This window comes from Vicia villosa, linkage group LG7, assembly GCF_029867415.1.
Source record: "Vicia villosa cultivar HV-30 ecotype Madison, WI linkage group LG7, Vvil1.0, whole genome shotgun sequence".
NCBI classification, from domain to species: domain Eukaryota; kingdom Viridiplantae; phylum Streptophyta; class Magnoliopsida; order Fabales; family Fabaceae; genus Vicia; species Vicia villosa.
Window position 1 is genome coordinate 71,405,615 of NC_081186.1, and position 24,376 is coordinate 71,429,990.

The 24,376-nt window shown below is 34.1% G+C and overlaps 1 protein-coding gene across 1 annotated transcript; it reads left to right on the forward strand.

The window, feature by feature from the left end:
* Positions 1-3,347: 3,347 nt before the first annotated feature.
* Positions 3,348-5,389, forward strand: LOC131620754 (probable protein phosphatase 2C 25). Its single transcript, XM_058891915.1, has 4 exons — positions 3,348-3,964; positions 4,237-4,575; positions 4,679-4,858; positions 4,967-5,389. The coding sequence occupies exons 1-4, from the start codon at positions 3,497-3,499 to the stop codon at positions 5,126-5,128; spliced, it is 1,149 nt and encodes a 382-aa protein (XP_058747898.1). The 5' UTR covers positions 3,348-3,496; the 3' UTR covers positions 5,129-5,389.
* The last annotated feature ends 18,987 nt before the right edge of the window (positions 5,390-24,376 follow it).

Below are 24,376 nucleotides of genomic sequence, written 5' to 3' on the forward strand. Positions count from 1 at the left end.
ATTCAACAATACAAAGAAATCTAAATCTTAATCAATAAGGATGAATAATTGGGGCACTTCCAGTGATTTAAGTCAATGACCAAAAATATCATAAAACGCTGTTTCAACACAATATCTAAAGTAGTACACTCTTTATTTTATTCATTCACATCAATTAGAAGACTATATTTTCTGTATTTTACAACTTTCTACAGCTTTACTCACAAGCATGAGAGTATTCTTTATACATTAAATTACGTTTTTATCCTCTTATTGCATTTTTTTTGTTGTAATCACACGTTATTAGAGTCAACATTCAAATCATGTTTTAATGCAAAGTAAACTTGCTCGTTCCTCGTGTAATAATATATTTATTCAAGCAAATCATTCTTCAAAATTTGAATTGAATTTTAATAAATTACAATTACATTAATTGTATATTTGAATTTTGCAATATTATTGTATTTTTTAAGCAAATATATTAAAAAGAATAGGGTTAATAGTAGTTTACCCTTTGTAATATGAACGTGTTTCGGTTTATTCCCACCATTGCTAAAGGCAGGTTTTGACAACGTTTTTTTTTAAAAAAACAGTTGCCAAAATATAGGGAAGGGGAAAAACAAAATTCGCTAATATTACAGTGGTGAATTACTATTAATCCAAAAGAATATAAGGAATATTTCAATTCTTAGTATAAATAGGTCAAAACTCAACATTTAATGGAAATCAATTAGCTATATTTTGAAAAATTCACAATAAACACAAATATAACACGTGTATTTACAAACAACTAATCATAATTTTGTTATTAATTAAAAATAAAAATAATATTTTTCTCTTCATTATTAAAATGAGTAAAATTTACACCTACATAATTCATATAAATAAATACAAAATAACCTATTATTATTTAAAACATGACACACCGAGCCAATTTCTTAAAAACCGAAAATATAAGAATCAAAATTATAATTAAGCCATAATATTATAATAAATGAATCAGCATTACTTTTATTTGTTATTGTTTTGTTATTATATACTAATACTTCAAACATCGGCTCAAAAAGATTTTTTTATTTATTTAATATTTCTTCAATTACACCTTCGAAAGAAAAATTTAATTGATGTCAAAATAAAAACAAATTTAATATTTTTTTAAAATAGTAGCCATTAGTCTTTTTTTATTATTTTCTTATCCCAATTTTTATTTTCTTAATCTTTTTAAAGATTTATTTGATAGAATCTAAATATATACCAAAATCATAGATACGTTAATTAGTATGTTATAGCAAAAAATAATTATAAAACATGAGTATATATTGTAAAGTTGATATCATTGATTTTTATCATGATTTTTGATAAACAACTGCTTGTTTTTTTATTTAATATTGTTTGTAGAATCAATTAGAGAATTATAAAATTGTAAATAAATGTTGTTTACATAGAAATCCTAACATAACCGTCCACAATAATCGACTAGGCAAAATCTACCACGTTTCCAACCCAATGCAGATTTTGTTATGCAAGCTTCCATGTGTCCTTGAGTAACTGTCTGTTCTTATCTACTCTAACTTGCCTCAACTATGCTTCAGGTGACAAGAAACTCCAAAATTTTGCTAAGTCCTTAAAACTGCATGACCCTAGATTCTCAAGTGAAAAGAATTTGACTAAGGTCAGGGGTATTCCATTCGGCCATTCGACGAAGTCAATTAAACTAAATAACCTCTGAAGTTATTAGAGTTTGACCAAACTCATCCTTACAAAACCTTCTTGTAAAGTGAGGGGTGTCACTATATATAAACAATTTTCAAGCTCTATGTCTAACCAATGCGGGGTTTTAGGATCTTACTAACACACTCCCTCATGCCTAACACTCTTTTGGACTTGGTGCATGGATATTATCGGTGGCCGGTTCATGATCCGATCATAGGCTCTAATACTATATTAGAATGTGTGGGTTAGGCCTAACTCGACCCTACAAAACCGACTTGTGAGATGCGGATTTCCTCCACTTATAAACACATGCTCAGGCTATATATTGTCTGATGCAGGACTCTTAACACCCTTCTCACGCCCATGATGAACGTCTGGGGTATGGAACAAAATGGTAGGTGGTCCGATAGTAGGTGGCCCAATGGATCTTTAACGAGACTCTTATACCATCTTAGAGTTTGACCTAACTCATCCTTATACAACCGACTTATAAGGTGAAGGGTGTCACTCTATATAAACTATTTTTAAGCTCTATGTCTAACCAATGTTATACAACTGTCTTGTTGTGCCAAAATTTCAGACTATCATATATTGAATAAGTGCATTTTCGCTCAAAGACATTACATACGAGCACGACTTATGTCTTCATCTCAATTGTTGATTTGCATTCAACGTACATTCACGTCGAGCTAATTAAGAATGATACTAACCATATTCCCTCTATAAGCATACCTCTAAGTTATATATTACTTATTCACACTTGTTTTTAATCTTTTGCAAATATTGATTTAGGTTAACTTTGCATATTTATAATACAAAATTTAGTGATGCATCAATATATATTACTCTTCTAGAAGTCTTTTTATCGCAATTATCTTCAACTTACCATAATTTTTCGATTCTAATATATATATATATATATATATATATATATATATATATATATATATATATATATATATATATATATATATATATATATATATATATATATAATTTAAATTAAATAATTTTTATGATAAAACAATTACGAGGTTGAAAATATAATATTTGTAACATTAGCAATATATTTAAATTAAATTAATTAAAAAATATTAATTTTTCATACATATCTTTGATTTCACTTTTACGAGATTCAAAATTAATTTTAGAGATGTAAAATTGATTTTGGGTGATTTTGAAATATTTGATATTTTAAAAGTAAAAATTTATTCTCTCTATAATTGATTTTACTTGATATTAGAATTTATAATTTCTGTCTCTAAAATTGATTATGGACGATTTTTATATTGAAATTTGTTGTTCAATTCACTCAAATACAAATCAATTCAACTAAACTCAATTCTATCAAACTCAATTTTGTCCACCACCGATCCAAAAATATTCTCCTCTGTAATGCAAATGAATACATCAAATTATCAACCAAATTTTGTTTTCCTTCCTCAGATACGCACACAATGATGTGTCATGAAATAACAGGCAGAATAGTAAATATGAGTTTCCAAAAAACCTAAAATATGGTCAAACATTGACTTGGAAGAAACTATAACCGGCTGTATTACTACTAATTTACACATCACAAACAACACGCAAAATTAAACGGGTCCCACCTCCTCCATTATTAACATTCTCCCTTAAATACCTCTTTTTCTCTTCCATATTCCCATAACACAACCAACGGTACCAAAAAAAAAAACACAACCAACGACTAATTCCAACGTTCGATTTTTCATTTGACTCATCAAAAACAAAACCAAAACACAAAAAAAAGAAGAAACAACAAAACACAGAGAAAAAAAAAAACATGTCTTGCTCCGTCGCAGTTTCGAATTCGCCTGTGTTTTCTCCTTCATCGTCTATCTTCTGTAAACAATCATCAATCATCACCAACTCTGAATCGTTAACGTTGTCTCTCTCTCATCTCAAACCGAATAACTCATCATCATCAACCACGTCTTCTCCGTCTCCGGTATCTTCTCCGTCTTCTCCGTTTTATCTCCGACTACCGAAACTACCCTCGGTTTTTTCATCTTCATCTTCAACTAACTCTACTGCGCAAAACGATGCTGTTTTGAAGAGAAAGCGACCAACGAGACTTGATATACCGGTTTCTTCTTTGGGATTTGGAGTTCCGGCGACACCGTCTAAGGTGGCGCGTGATGTTGTTGAGGAGGAAGGAGATGGGTATTCGGTTTATTGTAAGAGAGGGAGGAGGGAGTATATGGAAGATCGTTATACTGCTGGGGATAAGCTTCGTGGAGAAAACAATTTGGTAAGAAAATTTTTACTTTTTGAATTTTTTTTTTTTTTACTTTTTGTTTTGTTTAAATATAATAGAATATTGAGTGGTTAGTGGTTGGTTTTGACTGTGATGTGTTTATCAGAATTGGGTTTGGTGAAAGTTTGAAACTTGGTTTCTTAATTTCATCTGGGTCTGATTAATTAAATTTGGAGATTTTGCAACAAAAATTAGGGTTGTAACATTGATTGAAGTTTGATGAATATGTTTGCTTCTTGTTGTTAATGATTTTTCGATTATTGCAGGCTTTTTTTGGGGTGTTTGATGGACATGGAGGTGCGAAAGCGGCTGAATTTGCGGCGAATAACTTGGAGAAGAACATCTTGGATGAGGTTATCATGGGTGAAGAACAAGATGTTGAGGAGGCAGTGAAGCGCGGTTACCTCAATACTGATTCTGAGTTCATGAAACAAGATCTCAATGGTGGTTCTTGTTGTGTAACAGCATTGATTAGGAAGGGTAACTTAGTTGTATCTAACGCTGGTGATTGCCGTGCTGTTATTAGTAGAGGAGGGGTTGCAGAGGCCTTAACGTCTGATCACCGGCCTTCAAGGGAAGACGAACGGGAAAGAATTGAGACCTCGGTTAGTTTCTGATCATTGTAGTGTTTTTTTATACATGATGTTTATCAAACCAATGTTTGAGTTTGGTTCTATTGGTTCTTATGCATTCAAATTTGTCTTGCAGGGTGGTTATGTTGATTTATGTCGCGGTGTTTGGCGGATTCAAGGATCTCTGGCTGTATCTAGAGCTATCGGAGATCGACACCTGAAACAATGGGTGACTGCTGAGCCTGAGACTAAAGTTATCAGCATAGAACCTGAACATGACTTGTTAATATTAGCATCAGACGGCTTATGGGACAAGGTAAAAATTTTGAATCTGCCCGAGATTTAACTCTCTAATCAATTGAGCTACTATTGAATGCGTTGAATGATTAACTGATCAAGTTTATTTTTCTCATTCTGATTTCAGGTCAGTAATCAAGAAGCAGTAGACATTGCCCGTCAATTTTGCGTAGGAAACAACAAACAACAATCATTGATGGCATGTAAAAAGCTTGCAGAATTGTCTGCTTCGCGAGGCTCTTTGGACGATACAAGTGTTATGCTAATCAAATTGAAACATTATACTTAGAAGGTTCATTAGTAGAAGAGGAGAAGAAGGTGCATGATGATAGAGATTAGCTTATTCTTTTATGTAGATAATAATTATCATTAGTTATTGATTATTTATATCTAACGACATTTATCGGTGATTTTTTTGTACCCGTAGATGAGGGTGGTAGAGGAGATTAACATTGCAGTTTAGTAATTTTTACTAGGATGTTTATGTTATAATCATGTAATAACTTTCTAGAATAATTTTTGGTAATAATAATTCATTCATTCTTTTAAACTGGTTTTATAAATTTTGTGATAGTTTTTAGTTATTTTTTGGTGTATGATTGATTTTATAGATTGATTCAATGGCTCACTTTTTGAAATGGTCAAGCCAAGTTAGTTAGTCTTCTGTCCTATGAATGTAACAGGTAATCAGGACAAGAGAATTCCACCCAAGAGAATGTAACAGGTTATCTACTTTTATCTACCTTTTGACCACTCTAGTCAGGACAAGAGAATTCCACCCAATTAATCTTGCTTGACATCAATACGGTTTGCAGGTATAACTGTTAGTTGATTTTGATGTTAAAAACTAATGACAACTGTCAAACATTTTTTAAAGAGCAATTAACATACAAGCTCTTTTCAAGACTTCTTTTTAACAATCGTCAAAGAGGCAGTTGATATCAACTATTCAATAATTTCTGATGATGAGTTGATCATGACGAAGATATCTTAAGTCTCATCAGTCAGATGATTCAAAGTTTCAGTTAAAGTGTTAATTCAGTAGTTGAATCAAACAAATGATCTTGAAATTTGAAAGTGAGAAAGTGTAAAAGTTTGTCTATCTCTATGTTTAGTGTATTAGAGTGATCAAATTAAATTGTACAAAGATAAGAGTAAATCTTGAAATACTACGGTAATCAAACAGTCAAAAAATCTTTTCAAACCCTATCTGATTTCATTAAAACTTAGTCCAACCGATGAAGGACTTGTTCCAATCAATTAAAGCGAGTCTTAATTAATTAGAAAAGCTAACTCAGTGACTAATCGATTAATTGAGTCTTCTTAATCAAGTAGAAAAGCTAACTCATTGCCTAATCGACCAAGGACTTTGTCCAGTTGATTAAAGCAAGGAGAACTCCTTTTAATCGATTAAAAAATCCATTAATTGATTAATTCATATATTTGTTTTAAGGTTTCTTTTTTTGGATCAATGTTGTTGACTTTTGAAATGTTTTAATCGATTAAATTATTTATTTTGGCCTATGAATCAATTGTTTGGCCAATATATTTTCAATATAAAGGAGATATCTACTCATTTCATTTTACACCAGATTTTTGAATATAAACCTTTTTATTATTTTCTATTATCTTTGTTTTTGAAATTGCATTTCCTTTTGAGAGTTGTGTTGTAAGTGATGTTGTACTTAATATATTTTATTCAAGAGTATAATTTCTTGTGTAAGATCAATAGTAAAAGATTTTAAAGGTTTTAAGCTAAATTTGAAAAAGCTTGGTTGTATTGAGTTGAATTTGTGCAAAAGTCCCGGTTGTAGATTCTTGAGTTAAGTGTGTGTAAAAGTTCTGTTTAACAATTTTTGAGTTAAACTCGTATAAAAGCTCTACTTGTAAGTTCTTGATATAAACCGGTGTATAAAAATTCTAATGGTAGGTTGTTGATCTAAGTATGTGTAAAAACATTGTTTGTTATTGAAAATTGTTTGAATTAATCCCACAAAAATTCAAGTTTAATTTCATTTTTAGTGGAATTGTTAAGAGGTATAAGTATAACAAATAGCTAAACTGAATAACTAATAGCCATTTAACAACTAACAATTAACCACTTAATTATAACAAGTAATAACTATTTATCAATTATCATGTAATCAATTGATAAAAAAAATCAGTTAGTATGCTACTCAAGACAAAGATTCGTATTAAGATTATATTATTCAATACTAAATAAAAGCCTAAAATCAAAATATATTTTTCTCAAACCAAACATGCTCTTAAGACTTGAAAGATGAAAATACCCCGTGACTTCATTTTTTTATTTGATATAAAATTAACCCTTCTTACTCGTGAAAATTACATTAATTCTCACAAATTTATAACTTTATCATGCAAAATGGTTTGCCAATTTCTTATTAAGAAGTCCATTTTTTCCTCTCTCAATTCGTTGACTTTGACTAAGGAAAGCTGAAGGGTGTGAATCTATATTGATTGAAATTGAGTTTTTGTCTATAACTTTAGGGTGAGAGATATCTACATAAGGTTCATGAGCCTTATAAGAATACATAAAATTATTTATATTATAAAACATGTTGTGAAAACTAATGTGAACGTTGCATTAATTTATAAATAGCACCGTTGGTGGAAGTTGACCAAGTTTCATGGCCATTATTTAAGAGCACTGACAAAGTTTCCTTGCCGACCAGGAAATACAGAACCATATCCTGATATCCGCCACACATATTAGTCATTTTGCATAGAGCTTAGGAATGAGCCATTAGAAAATTTTAAATTTAATTTAGCTCCAAATATGAATTATGAAACAATAATTACGAATGTTTCTATAGTTTTACAAGAGAAAATGTGGCCTGTTGTTTAGTCCAATAAGCCAATTAGCCCTATCCAGTAACAGTTGTAGTTGAAATGGCTCTGGGTCCTGATTGTATCCTACCTACAGAGACGAAATCTTTCTGTCACCCCCATGAATTGTATTTGACATCCCCACAAAGAGGTTGTGATTACGCATTTATTCTTTTCAATAAATTATCGGATTTTAAAAAAGTTTTGGAAATTTTTTATGCAATTATCGGATATTTTGTAAATTTTTGGTTTGGATGTAAAAATACCGGACATTTTGCAAAAAGAAGCAAAAATACCGACATTTGTAAATTTTAACTTAAAAAAAAAGGCGTTATGGATTTTTTATTTAAGATTTATCGGATGTTATAAAATATCCAGAAATAAATTACAAAGATATTTCAAAAATCCTGATAAACAGAGCAGAATTTTTTTAAAATAAATATTTTTTAAGACTTTTTTAACAAAGTATAGGATAACTATAAAACATATACTAGTACATATAATACAAAAGTGTTATAATATCATTACAAAACATATACATATATAAAATAAATTATGTCGACTTCCCAACTACTTTTGTCCAGTGCCTAATACGTTCGAGATCTGATTCTCATGCTTTTGCAACTTCACTACAACTCTATCTCCATCGGTCTATGACGGGAGGCAAAGGATAATTGAATTTCAACTTCACATGAACCCAATTATTGTTGTTAACAATAGCAACAACAATAATTTTGTGTCTATTTGACACTATGCATGGAGCTATCACTATAATAGGAAGAATGTGATGTTAAGGTTCATGCACAACGAGACTAATATAACATTGTATCTAGAAGCAATAGGGTAACCCATATGAGGATTCACTACTACAAAATATACAATTTGTAACACTATTACTACGAGTGTCTAAATAACTGATATTCTCGCCTTAATTTTTTAATATTTTATTAAAATATATTTTATCACAGTCATTCAACACAACCGTTGTGATATATTAAAGGTTAGTTGCTTCAATTCCCAACACCAACAATTTTTTCTTCTTTTCGTTACAAAAAGGAGTTGTCATTATACTCTTATAAATATATTAAAATAAAAAATGCCAGAAACTTTTGTGAATATTACTTACACATTATCACGGTAACAGCCGTAATGATAAGTTTTACTTATATATAAGCAGAGTTATCAAACTTTCCCTCAAAATAGTGTTCACTCTCTTAACAAAACCCTAACAACGCTATCTTCCACATTCAGCGAACTCGTCCTCATTAGCATCTTCAAACTTAAAGGAAATCAAGTTCATCCATTTTCTCTTTCATCTTCTTCTTCATAAGTTTTCTTCCTTTTTTCTCAAAACAAAACTCATACTATGGGTGTGGTTCATAAATGATTTGTGCTGCTATGGAGAAACAATATAAGAAGTATGAAGCTATTTTGGAGGCTTCATCCATCCTATATTTTTTCTTCATAGCAATACAAAGTAGGAAGTGAGAAGTTTTTTTTTTGTTGCGAGTTAAACCACTAAAAGATTTTGTTTGGTTTGGGGATTGTCTTAGGAAGTCTCCGTTTGGTGTGTGAGTTTCTCTTGCTGCAAAAGCTCTATTCTGGTTCGTGAAGATTAGTCAATAAAATCTACACAAAGGTTCTTGATCTCAACACAGTATAAAATCTATGTTGATTCAAGATTATCCGGGGTAAATCTCATCTTGATTCCTAAGCTCAGTCTTGTGTAAAAGCTCTGTCAGTTTCAGATCAGCTCGTGTAAAGTCTTATCTTTGTTTGAGACCACCCTGTGTAAAATTTCAACTTGGTTCAAGATCAACACGTGTAAAATCTCATTTTGGTTAAAAGGTTAGCAGGTGTAAAACTCCAATTCGGTTTGAAAGATAGCCAGTGTAAACCTCCATCTCAGTTTATAGGATAGCCAATTAAAATTTTACTCACTGTTTGGTTGAAATTTAGCCCATAAACTTCATATCCTTGTAAAGGGAAGTCCGTGGGCACATCCTAATAAAATCTCTCACGATAGTGGAAACTCTAAAAAAAAAATTATTAGGGAGAAGATTAGGTCAACTTCTCTTAGACTGAACCTCTATATTCACATATGTCTTTGTTTTTCCCTTATCTCTTCTTCTCTTTTACTTTTTCAATAATTTTTTTCCTCTTATTTTCCATCAGCTTCTTTCTTCTGCTACTCATTTCTTTTTTTTTTTTTACAAATGATTTTAAACTTTGATTTTCATAAAGATTTTGATTTTAATCAACAATTTTCAAACCACCACAACTCACCCCCTCTTTTGTTTGGAGTCACATGTCTAACAAGTGGCATCAAATCCTAAATTCTGTTTAAGAACCAACTATCTCAAGAGGATGATGACTTGAAACAATTCTTTTAACATGTGAAATTTACTAAATACTTCTTCACCATTTAATGGTGATATATTTGATATATAGAAAGCTAGATTTAAAATTTTTCATTGAAAGTATTAATCTGGAATTATGGGAAACGATAATCAATGATCCATTTTCCCCCACTCACTACGTCAATGGTGAAACATTAGATAAACCTTATTTTATTTGGATCAAAGAAAACAAGAGAAAGTTAAAACTTAATTTCAAAGCCAACTTTTTATTATATCTTTGAATGAAAATCAAGTTTTTTATGTCCTTAATTGTAACTCCGCTAGGAAAGTGTGAGACACTCTTAAGATAATATGGGAAGCTCCCCAAGTATCAAACAAGACATAATGAAAACACGAGTCCATTAAGTTGAAATACCAAATAAATATGAATGTTATCTTCATAGATGGTGTTCAATTATTGGAAATATTAGAGGAGATGTTAGAACTTTTATGACTAACAAATATATAAAGTTGAGAATTAGAATCAGAAACTTGTTCGAGTCCTTGAATCGAAAGATGGAAATGTTTATGACTTTTAGGAAAACTATATAAGAAGGAAGAAATCATCGGGAAATTTAACGACTTGATTCAACTATTGAAAGATGATGGAATGGGCTAAAAAAACCTTAAAATAATAGTTATCAACTTCATAAATATATTCTTTTGAAGAAGAAGAAAAAAATTAAAATCTTAGTAGTTTCATTTTAAATAACAATCTCTGTAGATGAAGGTCCTCAGCAGATTCATTGTCTAATAACGAAGAAACTTCATCAAGGAGAATATTTGCTTCAATCAATGAAGAAGATGAAGAAACTTCATCCATTCGAATCTTTGGAAAAATAAATGAAGCATAAGTCCCAACAAGCAAGATCTTTACAAACTCATCATCAAGAAGAACTCTTGAAGAATCTACTTTTGAAAGAATCTTTAAAGATCCTTCATACCTAGTATCCTATGAAGAAGATGACCATGTTTGCTTGAAAGAATCTAATGAAGAAGATGGTATGAGGTAACACCTTTTTCGTAGAAGCATTTATTTAAATTGAATTCTAATTTAATCGAGGAACATGGTAAGATGGAAAAGAGAAATGTATAGCTTAAAGATTATATTGACTTTCTAGAGAATATCAATGAAATGTTAAGGTATGAAATCACTAATATTAGAAATAAAGGTAATAATTGTGAAAGATGTGTTTCAATGAAAAAGGAAGTGAAATATTTACGTGAAATCTTAAGTAAATTTACAAAGGGGAAAAAACCTAGATTTTATTCTATCAAATCAAAGGTTTTCCTTAAACAAAAGTGGTTTGTCGTTCCTCCGAAAGGGGGACTTTTGTCAAGTTGACTTAAGGTTTAAGGTGGTACACTTCTTTAGAGTTGAAAAAATCAAAAAACTCTGATAGACCATCTAAATAAGTGGTTTATTAATTGGTTAGAAAGATAAAATTAATTTTACTAATGTTTCAGTTGGGTTTTGATCATGTTTGGAGAAAGGGGCGCAATCTGAATGAAAGGGGGTGCCAAAAGAAAAATGCCAAAGTTTAATATGAATCCAAGGCCCAAAAGACCATGAATGCTAAAATACAACAAATAATCGATTAAACCTAATGGAATAATAAATTAAAAGCTTTTGAAATTCAAATTTTACACACTTCAATCAATTAGCCCTAAAGGATAATCAATTATAACATTGGAACCAAGAAGTCGTCCACTATCATATCAACCAATTGATTACATCAATGACATAATTTATTATAGGCTCATATAATCTATTATTTCTTGCTTATTTAAAGTGAATCTTTTCTCATTTCATCTCATCTCATCTTGCATTCATTTCTTCCATGTGTACTTTGTGAGTGTTAGAGAAAATATTATTCTTTCTTCCATTATCATCAATGGAACCCTAAGGATCTAAGTTCATCAATCACAAATGTATTACTTATAGTGAATCCCAACAGGGGAAGAAGAGTAAAAACCTAGGAATGGAGCTTTTAGAAAATATGACGATGAAGACTCAATTTGAGGTGGAGATTCCACAATGGATACTAGTAATAATGATGGAACGATTACATATATATTTAATTATCATTTGAATCGTAATAAGATAAAATGGAAGATTGTACAAAGGGATGATTATCCAGACCTTGGGTGTTATGATTTAAATGTGGCTGAAGGCTTAAAAAATTCAGAAATAAGAACCTTTCTTTATGGAGGCATTTAAAAGCAGGTGGAGTCAAAGATGGTTGAAGAACCTTACTTGTGGGCTTGTAAGACTATTGAAATAGAAAAAGATGGTTGGAAGCAAGTGGGTGCATATCCAAGATCAAAGTTTATGCGAGACTTAAACTTGATAAAAATTGTTCAATTCATGATGAATTGACAAAGAGAAACATTGTGGTTGATGAGTAAATTGATACCATCCCGACTTCAAGTCAAGGTGGAGATTGTTGAAGTAGCCCTTAAAATCTTAAGTGATGAAGAGAATGAAAGCATGTTTTAAGATTGCAGAAACTAGAAATTAGCTTGCTACTCATCAAAGAAGTGACGAAGCGGAAGGCCAGTTGCTGATCCAGTCGGGTATTGGATCTGGTTTGGGTTGGGTCTGCTCCTATGGGATATTCGGGCCCTTCGGATATTGAATTCGGTCCAAACAATTTTTGTGTATTGGGCTTGGTTGTTTTAGTTTGCAGATTTGTGTTTTAAGAGTTAATAGGTATTTTGCCCCTTTCCATATAGGCGAGTTTAAAAAAACTATAAAAAAGTTTGAATTCCCCTTACCATATGAAAATTACCTTATTTTTCTCCCTCGTGAAATTTACCAATCAATATCCTATTAAATGCCATGTAATTTTTAAATAATATGCTGTATATAATTGAGTGTAGAATTAAGATGAAACTAAGACGGGCATGCTTATTAAGTGTCATAATAGACATTAGTTGTGTCTTGACTATATATTGACTTTAGGATATGTCATAAGGTCGTTTCGAGATATTATTATTATTATTGAGACAACACGCATAGGACACGTTCTCATTTGTGGTCCTTTCGCGGAAGGCACAATGCATTTGTTAACTTATGTACACTCCAAATATCAAATGACTTTCTTTTATTGGATGTTATATGCCACATTCCTTCAAGATTCCATTGAAGAAGGGAAAGTACATGCAACCAAACACCAATTATCAAATCACCAACCAACGTTTCTAATATGCAATGCATGTAGCACGTACCATACGCTAAAATATGTACACTATTGTATGAATTGACTCAAACAAGAATCAGTCATAGCTCAATGGTATATTATGTATTTTATTTTTGCATGCTATGTATATTTTGGTATGTCAATGATATATAATATTGATATATGTATGTCATGGAACATGCATGCTTGTATTTTTTTTTCTATGGTTTTTCTTCTTCCAATCTTTATGGCTGGCTTTTCTATTTGTTAATGTTTTAGTCAACTTATTTTTTTCATTTTGGATATGAGTTCTGAAGAACTACGTTTGCAGTATTTATTATATAAATTTAAATAAATGTCAGTTTCAATATTTATTATATATTAAATAAATTTATAATATGAAAAAAGTAATAACCTTTTTAATTAATTTTTAATTTTAATATAGATTATTATTCTTATTTACTCTCTAACAACTAATAAATCTTCTTGTAAAGAAATTAAATAAAATAAAAGAGTTTAGTTAAGAAAAAAAAAACTAATAGAACATTACTTTGTTAGAATAAAATGAATTAATGGGCCTCCACAAAAATTTCATGGGCTAAGTCCAAAAAAGCGATCAAAAGATTCAAGATTCGTACCATCAAAGTTTTACCCGACACCCTCCTAAAAATTTTCTTTTACTATAATACTCTCTGGGTAAAAAATAAAAATCACATTTCATTTGTCAATACCTTTTACAAAAGTTGTGCGATTTACCACATTTTTCGAGCCTTCTACCAGATTTTTACAAGTAATTCTCTTTTTTCGATAAAAGTTTGAAGTTTTACTAGAAAAATCTCATATCATTTTTTAATTTTCGGATCTTTTGCAAAAGTTGTGCAATTTATCGCTTTTTTTAGCCTTCTACCGGATTTTTACAAGTCCTTTTTTCGTTAAAAGTTTACATTTTTATCAGAAATTTAAGATTCTTATCTTATCTTAGCATTTTATTAGAAGAAAATTAACATTATATGTCTTAACATGAACATTGCTTAACATAACTTAACAAGAAAAATAACAAGAAAAAAACCTAAACAATACTAGATAATTCAAGACATTTCAATTTCTTGATAATATCATCGAAAAATCTGGAAATCGTCGCATCCACCTTTATTGGACACTTTGTTTCGTATCGGTGACATGTGTTCCACATGACTTTTAAATCTTCATCTATCTTCAACTCAAACTTATTGAACTTAATCTTCCCCTCATTATCCAATTTGAATTTCAGAACATCAAGAGGGGTGTCATATGTAGCCTAAAATCAACTAGAGGTTTCATGTCGTTAAAATACACCAAAGGGAGATACCAATAATGAGACATTCTTAGAATTTTTTTTAACAACATATCATGCATATTTATACAAGTTTGGAATCATTATGGACCACAAAAAAACTGTCTGTGCAACTACAATCCTACAAAAGAGTCGGCAAAATCCCAACCATTGAAAATTAACATTGCCTGATTTTTCACTATTAAGGGAAAAATCTGGTAATCATTTGAGGTTTTTAAAACATTAATCGATAATCTCAGAAGTTTTTTGAAAAATAGCAAATTAACACTACCATATTTTTCAAGGTTATGGAAAAAAAATCCAGTAATCTCTAGTGCTTTTGAAATAGACGGGTAAATTTTGACACACACCAGATTTTTTTGAACAAAATCATAAAAATGCTGACCAGATTTCTTTATTGCCCTACCATATTTTTTGTATGCATGCCACATTTTTATTAGCCTACTAGATTTTTTGCACGCCAGTTTTTCTAACAGGAGTATTTTTGGTATTATGAAAAATTTGGGGGGGGGGGGGGGGGGGGGGGGGGGGGGGGGTATGTGGACCTCATTCTTGTGCATAATTTGCATATGAATATTACTAAACTACGATTTATATTTTATCTTGTTAAGTTTGGTGAGGAGGATCTAGCTAGAAGTATGATATGAACAAGCCTTAGTAGTGTAAAGATAGCTTTGCAGACATCTTTTACTAAGATGCTTTCAAAATATTTTGTTTGGACTCGTATTACCTCAAAGCTTTCCAAGACTCAATGGCATGATTCTCAGGCGTATAAGTGCAGTTATAGGGTTACATTACCCTAAAGACCGCCTTTGGGGTCAAGGAGATGCAAGCTTTATCAAGGTAAGATGTCTTGTTATAGACACGCTTTCTTCATACAACATGATTATATGAAGACCTTACTTCAACCAGATGGGAGTTGCCTTGTCCATACTATTTCTATGCATGAAATACCCACTGCCAGATGAGCGAGTTGAGGTTATCTAGGTGGACCAAAAGACCGCAATAAGGAGTTATCTAGATAATTTGAAACTAAATAGGGTGGCTATGGTTATGGCCCACACCTAACAGTCAGATGTTCAATAAGTAAGTGTTATGGACTTAAAGCCATAAATAGAACCATAGAGGATAACTCTCGATGATGAAGATTTGACCACCTTATTCTAAAGGAGCATGAAGGTGGCAGATAAGGAGACATTCACAGGCAATAATTATTTTAGGTGTTATGTCACATTTTTTTAGTTTAAAGTTATCTCTTTGATTGGTTAAGGCAAGGTGCCACCTCTTCCAATTATATGGTTTATTTTAAGATGCTTTTTATTTCGAGTGGGGACACTCTTTCCCCTGAGTTTATAGGCGCATAGGTTTTTAATGAAACGTCCAACGTCATTATTTGGACTTTTGTAGATTGTTGCTCTTGTTTTTGCAGGAATTAAGGAATGGAGGTGAGAATCTTGTCAAAACTCTAAATTATTTATGTTGGATCTTCATGGAGGAATATTTTGTGCCCAAAAGACAATTACGTATGATGGATCCTCATAGAGGAATCTTTTCCGCCCAAAAGGAAATTACTTATGTTGGATCCCCATGGAGGAATTCTTGCCGCCCGGAAGACAATTATTTATGTTGGTTCCTCATGGAGGAATCCTTACCGCCCTAGAGGAATATTTCATATTGGATCCTCATAGAGGAACCCTTGTCTCCCTATCGACAATCATTCATGCTGGATCCTCATGGAGGAATCTTTACAGCCAAAGAAGCAATTATTCATGATGGATCCACATGGAGGAATCCTTGTTGCCATATTTAGTCATACAATAGAAAGAATTCGTTCAAGGTATTCTAAAAAAGCAATTTTTTCTATAAAATAATTAAGGGCATATAAGGTCACCGTTTAATTAATCAATCCCCAATGGGATAAAGGTACAAAAGAAAGCCCATTAGGGCGCCATTAATCATTATAAAAGACCCTAAAGGCAGGGTTACAAAAGCTCACAATGGCGTGAATTTAAAAAGAAGTCAGAAAGGGCAGAAACAACGAAGCCTTAAGCTCATTAACCCTCCTTCGGAACCCGCCTCTTTTCAAAAACACTCTTTGGGCGGACATAATCCTCCTTGGAAGTTTTCTTATCACTCTCCTTGTCACCCTCAGGTTCAAACTAAGTGTTTCCATCAGGGCATATGCTAGAATCATTGGGAGACGACACTTTTTCTTTTTCTACCAATTGGCCATCAAGACTACTTTGAAGAGATCCACTTGACTTAAGTCTAATTCAGAGTAAAGGAAAACTATCTGCTCCTCGTCCGTACGAATTGATCATAAGTGTCCACTAATTCATCCTTAAGAGTGGACACCTGTTCCTCTAGCTTATTCTTAGAGTGAAGATCTTGCTCCACGATCTTCTCTTAAGTAGTGGGAGTTTGGGTTTATGATGCCACCATTTTAAGGTAGCCTTTTGGATCTTGAGTGGATAACTACCCTTGAAGTACAAGATCCGTTACATATAAATAAATATATATCATTTGTAAAACAATTGTTTCAAAATAAATGAATTATTTTAATTTTTAATATAATAATATTTTGGGTTAAATATATAAAACTTCTGTAATGTTAGCGAATTTTATTTTTAGTCCCTGGAATTTTTTTTTTCAATCGGTCCCTTGTAATTTCTAGATTTCCTCAAGGACCCCCCTGACTGCCACATAGTAGAAAAGGTTCTCTTTTGCTGCCTACGTGGCAGTCCACGTGGATTTTTCATTTTTATTTTAAATTATTTTTAAATTCCACGTGGAATAAATATTTATTTTTTTAAAAAAAGTATATTTTATTTTTTTAAAACTTTTTTTTTTTATAAATTTATTTTTTAAATAATTTTATTACTGTTTTTATTATAAACACCCCCTGTAATATTAGCGAATTTTTATTTACCCCCTCATAATAAAAGCAGTAACAAAATTATTAAAACAAAATTAATTTTCTTTAAAAAAAATATTTATAACACGTGGAATTATAAAATAATTATAAAAAAATCCACGTGGACTGCCACGTAGGCAGTAAGAGAGAATCTTTGTTGCAATGTGGCAGTCAGGGGTAGGGATGCTCGCGGTGCGGTTTGGGTGGTTTTGACGAAAAAAATCATCCGAACCGCAAGAGAAAAAATAGTGCGGTTTGGTTTGGTTCGGTTGGCTTTTAAAAAAAAATCCGAACCAAACCAAACCAAACTAATGAGGTTTGGTTCGGTGCGGTTTGGTTCGGTTTTTTACAAATATTTTATTGAGCCATACATACACATATAGATGATAACATAATTTTGTATTACATTCATACACTATCAAATAACAACAAAACTAAGTCAAATAAAACAAGTCAAAAATAATGAAGCTCAGGCGATACTCAGGCGATTCTCAGGCGATTTGCCGGCGACGTAGCTGGTGAACCTCGATCCGGCATTTTTTCACCCCTAGGTCAATCTTGTGTCTGTTTCATCTAGAAATCAAGGGTTTTCTTGGATTGCTGTTCCATCTTCGGTTTAAACTCCTGGTTCTAGAATCAGGGACCTTGGTGGAGGAGTAATTTCGGGAGTCTTGGTTTCTGGATCTGTGGGGCGCCGGATTGTTTCGTATTGCTCAGTCTAGGTTTTGGTTTTTCTCTTGGTTTTCTTGGGTCTCGTCTGGTTAGGTCTTTTTCTCTGGTTTTCTTGGGTTTCGTCTGGTTAAGACAAGATCTTCAGTTCTTGTGGTTGGATTTTATCTTCGGGTTTCTGAAGTGTAGTGTGTCTATGAGGGGTGTTGGGCAGAATAGAGGGGAGGTTTGGATGGAGGCGAGGAGAAGAGTTTTCAGGCACTGGGCACCAAAGTGGGACTCCTTCCCTTTAGGCAGAATCGATCATGGTTCAGCTTCCGGAGATATCACGTCCATATACATTTCTGAGTTCCCAGATAGCTCATCGTCGAAGGATTTATTCGGCCTCTTCAGATGTATTGGAAATGTGATTGAGGTGTCGATTGCTCCAAGAAGGAACAAAGGGGGCAAACGGTTTGGGTTTGCGAGGTTTAAGGAGGTTGAAGATCCGCGGTTGTTGGCAATTTCCTTAGATAACATCCAGATAGGAGGGAGGAAAATTCACGCGAATGAACCAAGGTTCGGTCGTAGGTCTCGGTTAGGCAAAGGATTGGACAGGGGAAATGTGGATTTGGGTGATGGAGCTGTTCGGGAAAGGCAAAAGGCGATAGAGTATAATTTTGCTCGCGGAGGTAATTCGTTGTGGAAGCGGAACAAGTCGTTCGGGGATGTGGTTAACAACATCCAAACGGGGCCAGTTGCGAGCAGAGGCTGCCTGTTTAGTTTTTCAGCGGCAGAGGTGGACTTAGACAGGTTTAGCAAGGCTTTTGTGGGGAAGGTTAAGATCCTCGGTTCTACATACGGGATGCAAACTAAGCTGGAAATGGAGGGCTACTTTAACGTTAAGGTAACGCCGTTAGGGGATTCGTTATGTCTTTTGGAAGAGCACGAAAGAGGCGTGATCGATAACTTGGTGAACGAGGGGGAAGCTTGGTGGATCAACTGTTTTGAAAAGGTTTTCAGGTGGAACAAAGGCATAGTGGAGGCAGAGAAATCAACGTGGATTAGGATTTACGGCGTCCCCGTTCAAGCTTGGAAGGAGGAGTTTTTTGTTCAGTTAGCTAATAGCTTGGGGAAGTTTGTGTGTTTAGACGAGGCTACGTCGGGTGGTGAGTGTTTTGATGTGGCTAGACTTTGTTTAATTCTGCCTTTTGATTCCTTCTTGAACGAAAGTGTTTCGGTTTCGATCGATGGCATTGTTTTTAAGATTGCGATTAGAGAGGAGCTTGCCAATTTGAACCAAGAAGAGTGCTCCACTGTTCGCACAGGATCTGAGTCGATCTCGTCGGATTCGATTGTTAAGGTTTCAAATTCGGGCAGCGAGACGGAAGATGATATTGAGGAATTCTCGAGTAATGACGTTATTTTGAACTCTCGTAGCCACAAGGATGTTACCATTATTGCTTCGGAGATGGTGGGGGAGACTGTTTTGGAGGATGCTAATGCAGATGCGGGAGCTGCAGAGTTCCGTTTTAATGCAACGAAGGTAGCGGTTGGTTCAGCTGGGCAGAATTTGAATCTGTCGCCGGCTGGGAGTTCTGGTGCAGTGTCTGTGGCGTTTGGTAACCGAGGGGACGAGTCTGTTAAGGTTTCGGATTCCAGTTGTTCAGGGGGGTCGTGCAGTCTCGGTAAACCTTGTTTGCCAGCAGTCCCTGGTTGTTTTGAAGAGGCTGGAACGGTGGCAGGCGGTGTCGGTGGGGACAGCATTTTTCCCAGCAGTAGCAACGTGCGGTGTTCTTCTCATGAAGCTGGAATGTTCGACAGGGCAGTCTATTTGGTGAAGGAAGGTAAAAAGAGAAGGTTTAAACCGGTGAATTTTAAAAAGATTTCAGACTTTGGAGGCTCACTACACTTACGGGCTGTTAGGAAAGCGCAGAGGGGCAGAGGAAAGGAGGGATAGTCACGGCCTCTTCATACGAGTAATGGCAGGAGATCCGTTTCTTTGCTGGGTCCTGGTGAGCAATAAAAAAGGAGCAAATGGAAGGGGAAGATGCTGGAGAAGTCTCATTTTCTAGGCACAGAGAGCAAGGAAGGATCTCAAAATGACTTTAGCAGTGATCTTAGTAATATAAGAAGGAATAATAAGAAGCAATGGAGTTATTTGGATAGTGAAGCTGGGTCAAAGATTTGGAAGGCTATGGAATCCTTGGGGGTAGTTCACAAAGAGGGTGAAGTGGAGGTTATAGAGAGGCTAGATTTGTTGGAAAGAGAAGTGTTGTTAAGAAAAGAAGGCGTGAAGGAGAAAAATAATTCGTTCTCATGATTATTGGTTCTTTAAATATTAGAGGGGGTGGCAATGCTTTGAAGTGGAAAATAATTAGTTCTTTGATTCAAAAAAGCAAAGCGGATATGTTTATGATTCAAGAATCTAAAATTTCCAATTTACAAGATTTCACGGCGAAAAGTTTTTGGAGCACCAATGGGATCGGTTATTCGTTTTCTAATTCTTCGGGAAGGTTGGGAGGTCTTTTAACTTTGTGGAAGGAGGATGTGGTGGAGGTCATTAATAGTTTCAAAGGCGAGGGTTATCTTGGAGTGAAATTTCGGAAGAATCTCAATTTCTTTTATTTAGTAAATGTTTACTCTTCTTGTGACATTGACAAGAAAAAGAGGTTATGGAGTAGATTATTGGAGTTAAAGGAGAGCTTTGATGATGGTGAATGGATTATGGGGGGTGATTTTAATGCGATCAAGAAGAGGAGTGAGAGGAAGGGAAGAGGGAGTGTGCTTAACTCAAATGAATTAGAGGGCTTTGCGGAATTCATAGAGGAGAGTGGGTTGGTGGATGTTCCTTGCAAAGGAAAAAAGTTTTCTTGGTATAGCGGGGATGGTAAATCGATGAGTAGGATTGATAGATTTATCATTTCGGATAAGGTGGTGAACGATTGGGGGGTGATTGGCCAAAGAATCGTTGAAAGAGATATTTCGGACCATTGTCCAATTTGGTTGGAAGTGGATTCTAAGAATTGGGGTCCTAAGCCTTTTAAATTCAACAATGAATGGTTTTCTTGTAGTTCCTTTTATGCTTTCGTGGAGAAGGAATGGAAAAGTTTTAATGTGGAAGGTAGAGGCGACTTCGTTTTGAAACAAAAACTATTTCTATTGAAAGGGAGGCTAAAGTGGTGGAATAAGGAGGTTTTTGGTAAAATGGATTTGGAGATTCAAGAGGAGGTTAATGAGATAAATCAAGGGGATCTTTTGTTGGAAGTGGAAGCGGAGGAATCTCACCCGGAAATTGTTACTAAACGTAAAGAAGCTACTAGCCGATTTTGGAGGAACTTGAGGATAAAAGAGAATATGTTAGCTCAAAAAGCAAACTTGAAGTGGTTAAAGGAAGGTGATTCTAATAGTGGTTTTTTTCACAAGGTAATGAAAGAAAAAAGAAGGTATAATCACATTGGTCCCATTAATACTTTGGAAGGTGAGTTGGATTCGGTAATGGAGATTAAGGAGCATGTTGTCCGACATTTTTCCAAAAAATTTGAAGAGGAGGAGGGAATTTCGCCGTTGTTAGAAGGGATTGTGTTCGATAGGATCAATAATGAGGATAAGGCGTGGCTAGAGAGACCTTTTCAAGAAGATGAAGTTAAAGAGGCTTTAACTTGTTGTGGAGGAGGTAAAAGTCCGGGTCCGGATGGGTTCTCATTTCTTTTTATTAAAAGATGTTGGAATTTCTTGAGAGAGGATTTCATGCGGTATTTCGAGCACTTTTATGTGGGGGGAGAATTGTCTAAGGCGGTTACTTCCTCTTTTTTGGCTTTAGTCCCAAAGGCTTCCAATCCTTTATGCTTGGATGATTATAGACCGATATGCTTAGTGGGTTGTATGTATAAGTTTATGGCAAAGATTTTAGCGGGGAGATTGAAATGTGTGTTGAATTCCATAGTTTCCCAATGCCAAAGCGCGTTTGTTCCGGGGAGACAATTGCTTGACGGAGTTTTGGTGGCTAATGAGGTGGTGGATTTTGTTAAAAAAGAAGGTTTGTCTTGTCTTTTATTTAAAGTTGACTTTGAAAAGGCTTATGATAAGGTTTCTTGGAACTTTTTACGCTTTTTGTTGGAAAAGATGGGGTTTGGTGACAAATGGAGGAAATGGATGGAGCTATTGGTTTTCAAAAGTGAGATGTCGGTAGTGGTCAATGGTAGTCCAACTAAAGATTTTGTCGTGAAGAGAGGGCTAAGACAAGGTGATCCGTTATCCCCTTTTCTTTTTGTTTTGGTTGCGGAGGCGCTTTCTAGGTTGGTCCGGAAATCGATCGAAATTGGAGAGTATGAGAATTTGTTGATAAAAAGGAGATGTTGTGTGGATATTTTACAATTTGCGGACGACACTTTGTTGATTGGTGAAGGTTCTTGGAAGCACGTAAAAGCCATGAAAGTAGTGTTGAGAGCTTTTGAGTTAGTATCGGGGCTTGGCATCAATTTTCACAAAAGCAAATTGATTGGAGTAAATACTTCTCAACATTTTTTAGAAGCCGCTTCTTTGTATCTCTCATGTAAGATGGAAAGTAGTAATTTTGAGTTTCTCGGTATTCCGATTGGTTTCAAACCGAGGAAGGAAACAACTTGGCAACCCTTATTGGAAAATATGAGAAGGCGTTTGAACGGGTGGAAAAATCGGTTTCTTAATCTTGGAGGTAGAATTACTCTTTTGAAGTCTATTTTGAGCTCTTTATCTATTTTCTTCATGTCTTTTTATAAGATGCCGACAAAAGTGGTTAAGGAATGTATCAAGATTCAAAGTAATTTTCTTTGGGGGGGTGCGGTCAAAAAGAGGAATATTCATTGGGTGAGTTGGAAGAGGGTGACGTTACCTTATTTAAAAGGAGGTTTGGAAATTAAAGATATTAAAGACTTTAATTGCGCTCTTTTAAATAAGTGGAGATGGCGGATAGTTAATGGAGGTGGGACTCTTTGGTGGGAGGTGTTGAAGGCTCGTTATGGAGATATCAAAATGCAAATTCTATGTGGAGGAGATTCTCGTTCTAGCTTTTCTTCCTCCCTTTGGTGGCGTGACTTATTAAAGGTTGGTATTTTTTCTCCTTTTCTTAAGGATCCTTTAATTTTAAATTGTAGCTTTAAAGTGGGAAACGGTTTTAGTACTCCCTTTTGGGAAGTTGGTTGGATTAATAGTTCTAGTTTGTCGGAGGTTTTTCCGGATCTCTTTGAGTTATCTTCTTTGAAAAAAGTGTCCGTAGCGGTTATGGGAGGATGGCGGGAAGGGGTGTGGGTTTGGGGTGATTTTGGCATTTCCATGGCGGAAGTGGCGGAGAATAATTTGTTTCCGAGGTTGGCGGTTTTGAGGGGTCTTTTGGAGGATTTTGGGGGGTTGGTAGATGACATTGATTCCGTGTGTTGGGTGTTGGATTCGGAAAAGGGCTTTTCGGTGTCTTCGTGTTATCAGTGGTACGCTTCTTTGAGAACACCGTTAGGCCCCTTGAATAAGAATGAGGAGGTTTTGGAATTGATTTGGAAGATGGATGTGCCTTTTAAAATCAAAGCTTTCGCTTGGAGGATTTTTGTGAATAGGCTTCCCACGAAAGATCTTTTAGTGTATAGAGGTGTTAATTTCTCTACTACTAACCTAAATTGTTTATTTTGCGATTCTCATTCGGAGGATTTGGATCACATGTTTTTCAAGTGTGAAGTGGTTAAAATTGTTTGGAATGAAATTGGTGTGTGGGTGGATTACCCGAATCGGAAGGAGTTCGATTGTATCCCTTCCTTTATGGAATGGTATGTCATGGGGCGGGTAAAAGGGATCAAAGTTGGTAAATTGGGGGTGTTTTGGTTAGCTACTTGTTGGATTATTTGGTTGACAAGGAACGGCTTTTGCTTTAGGAACGAAGCTTGGAACATAAACAATATTGTTTGGAATATCAAAATTTTGATATGGAGGTGGTCCTTGTTGGGCGATATTGCGTATCCCAATTGTAGCTTTTACGACTTTAGTAAAGATCCAATTTTATTTTTGTCGTAATTGTAACTGGTTTGTAATATCGTTTATTTTGTCGGACTTTGTTCCGTTCTTGTGTATCAAGGTTGGAGAACCCTTAGTTCTCTCATTAATTAAATTCTTGCTTACACAAAAAAAAAACAACAAAACTCGTCATATTTTGACAACAATTTTCCATTTAATATGTAAAAATTAA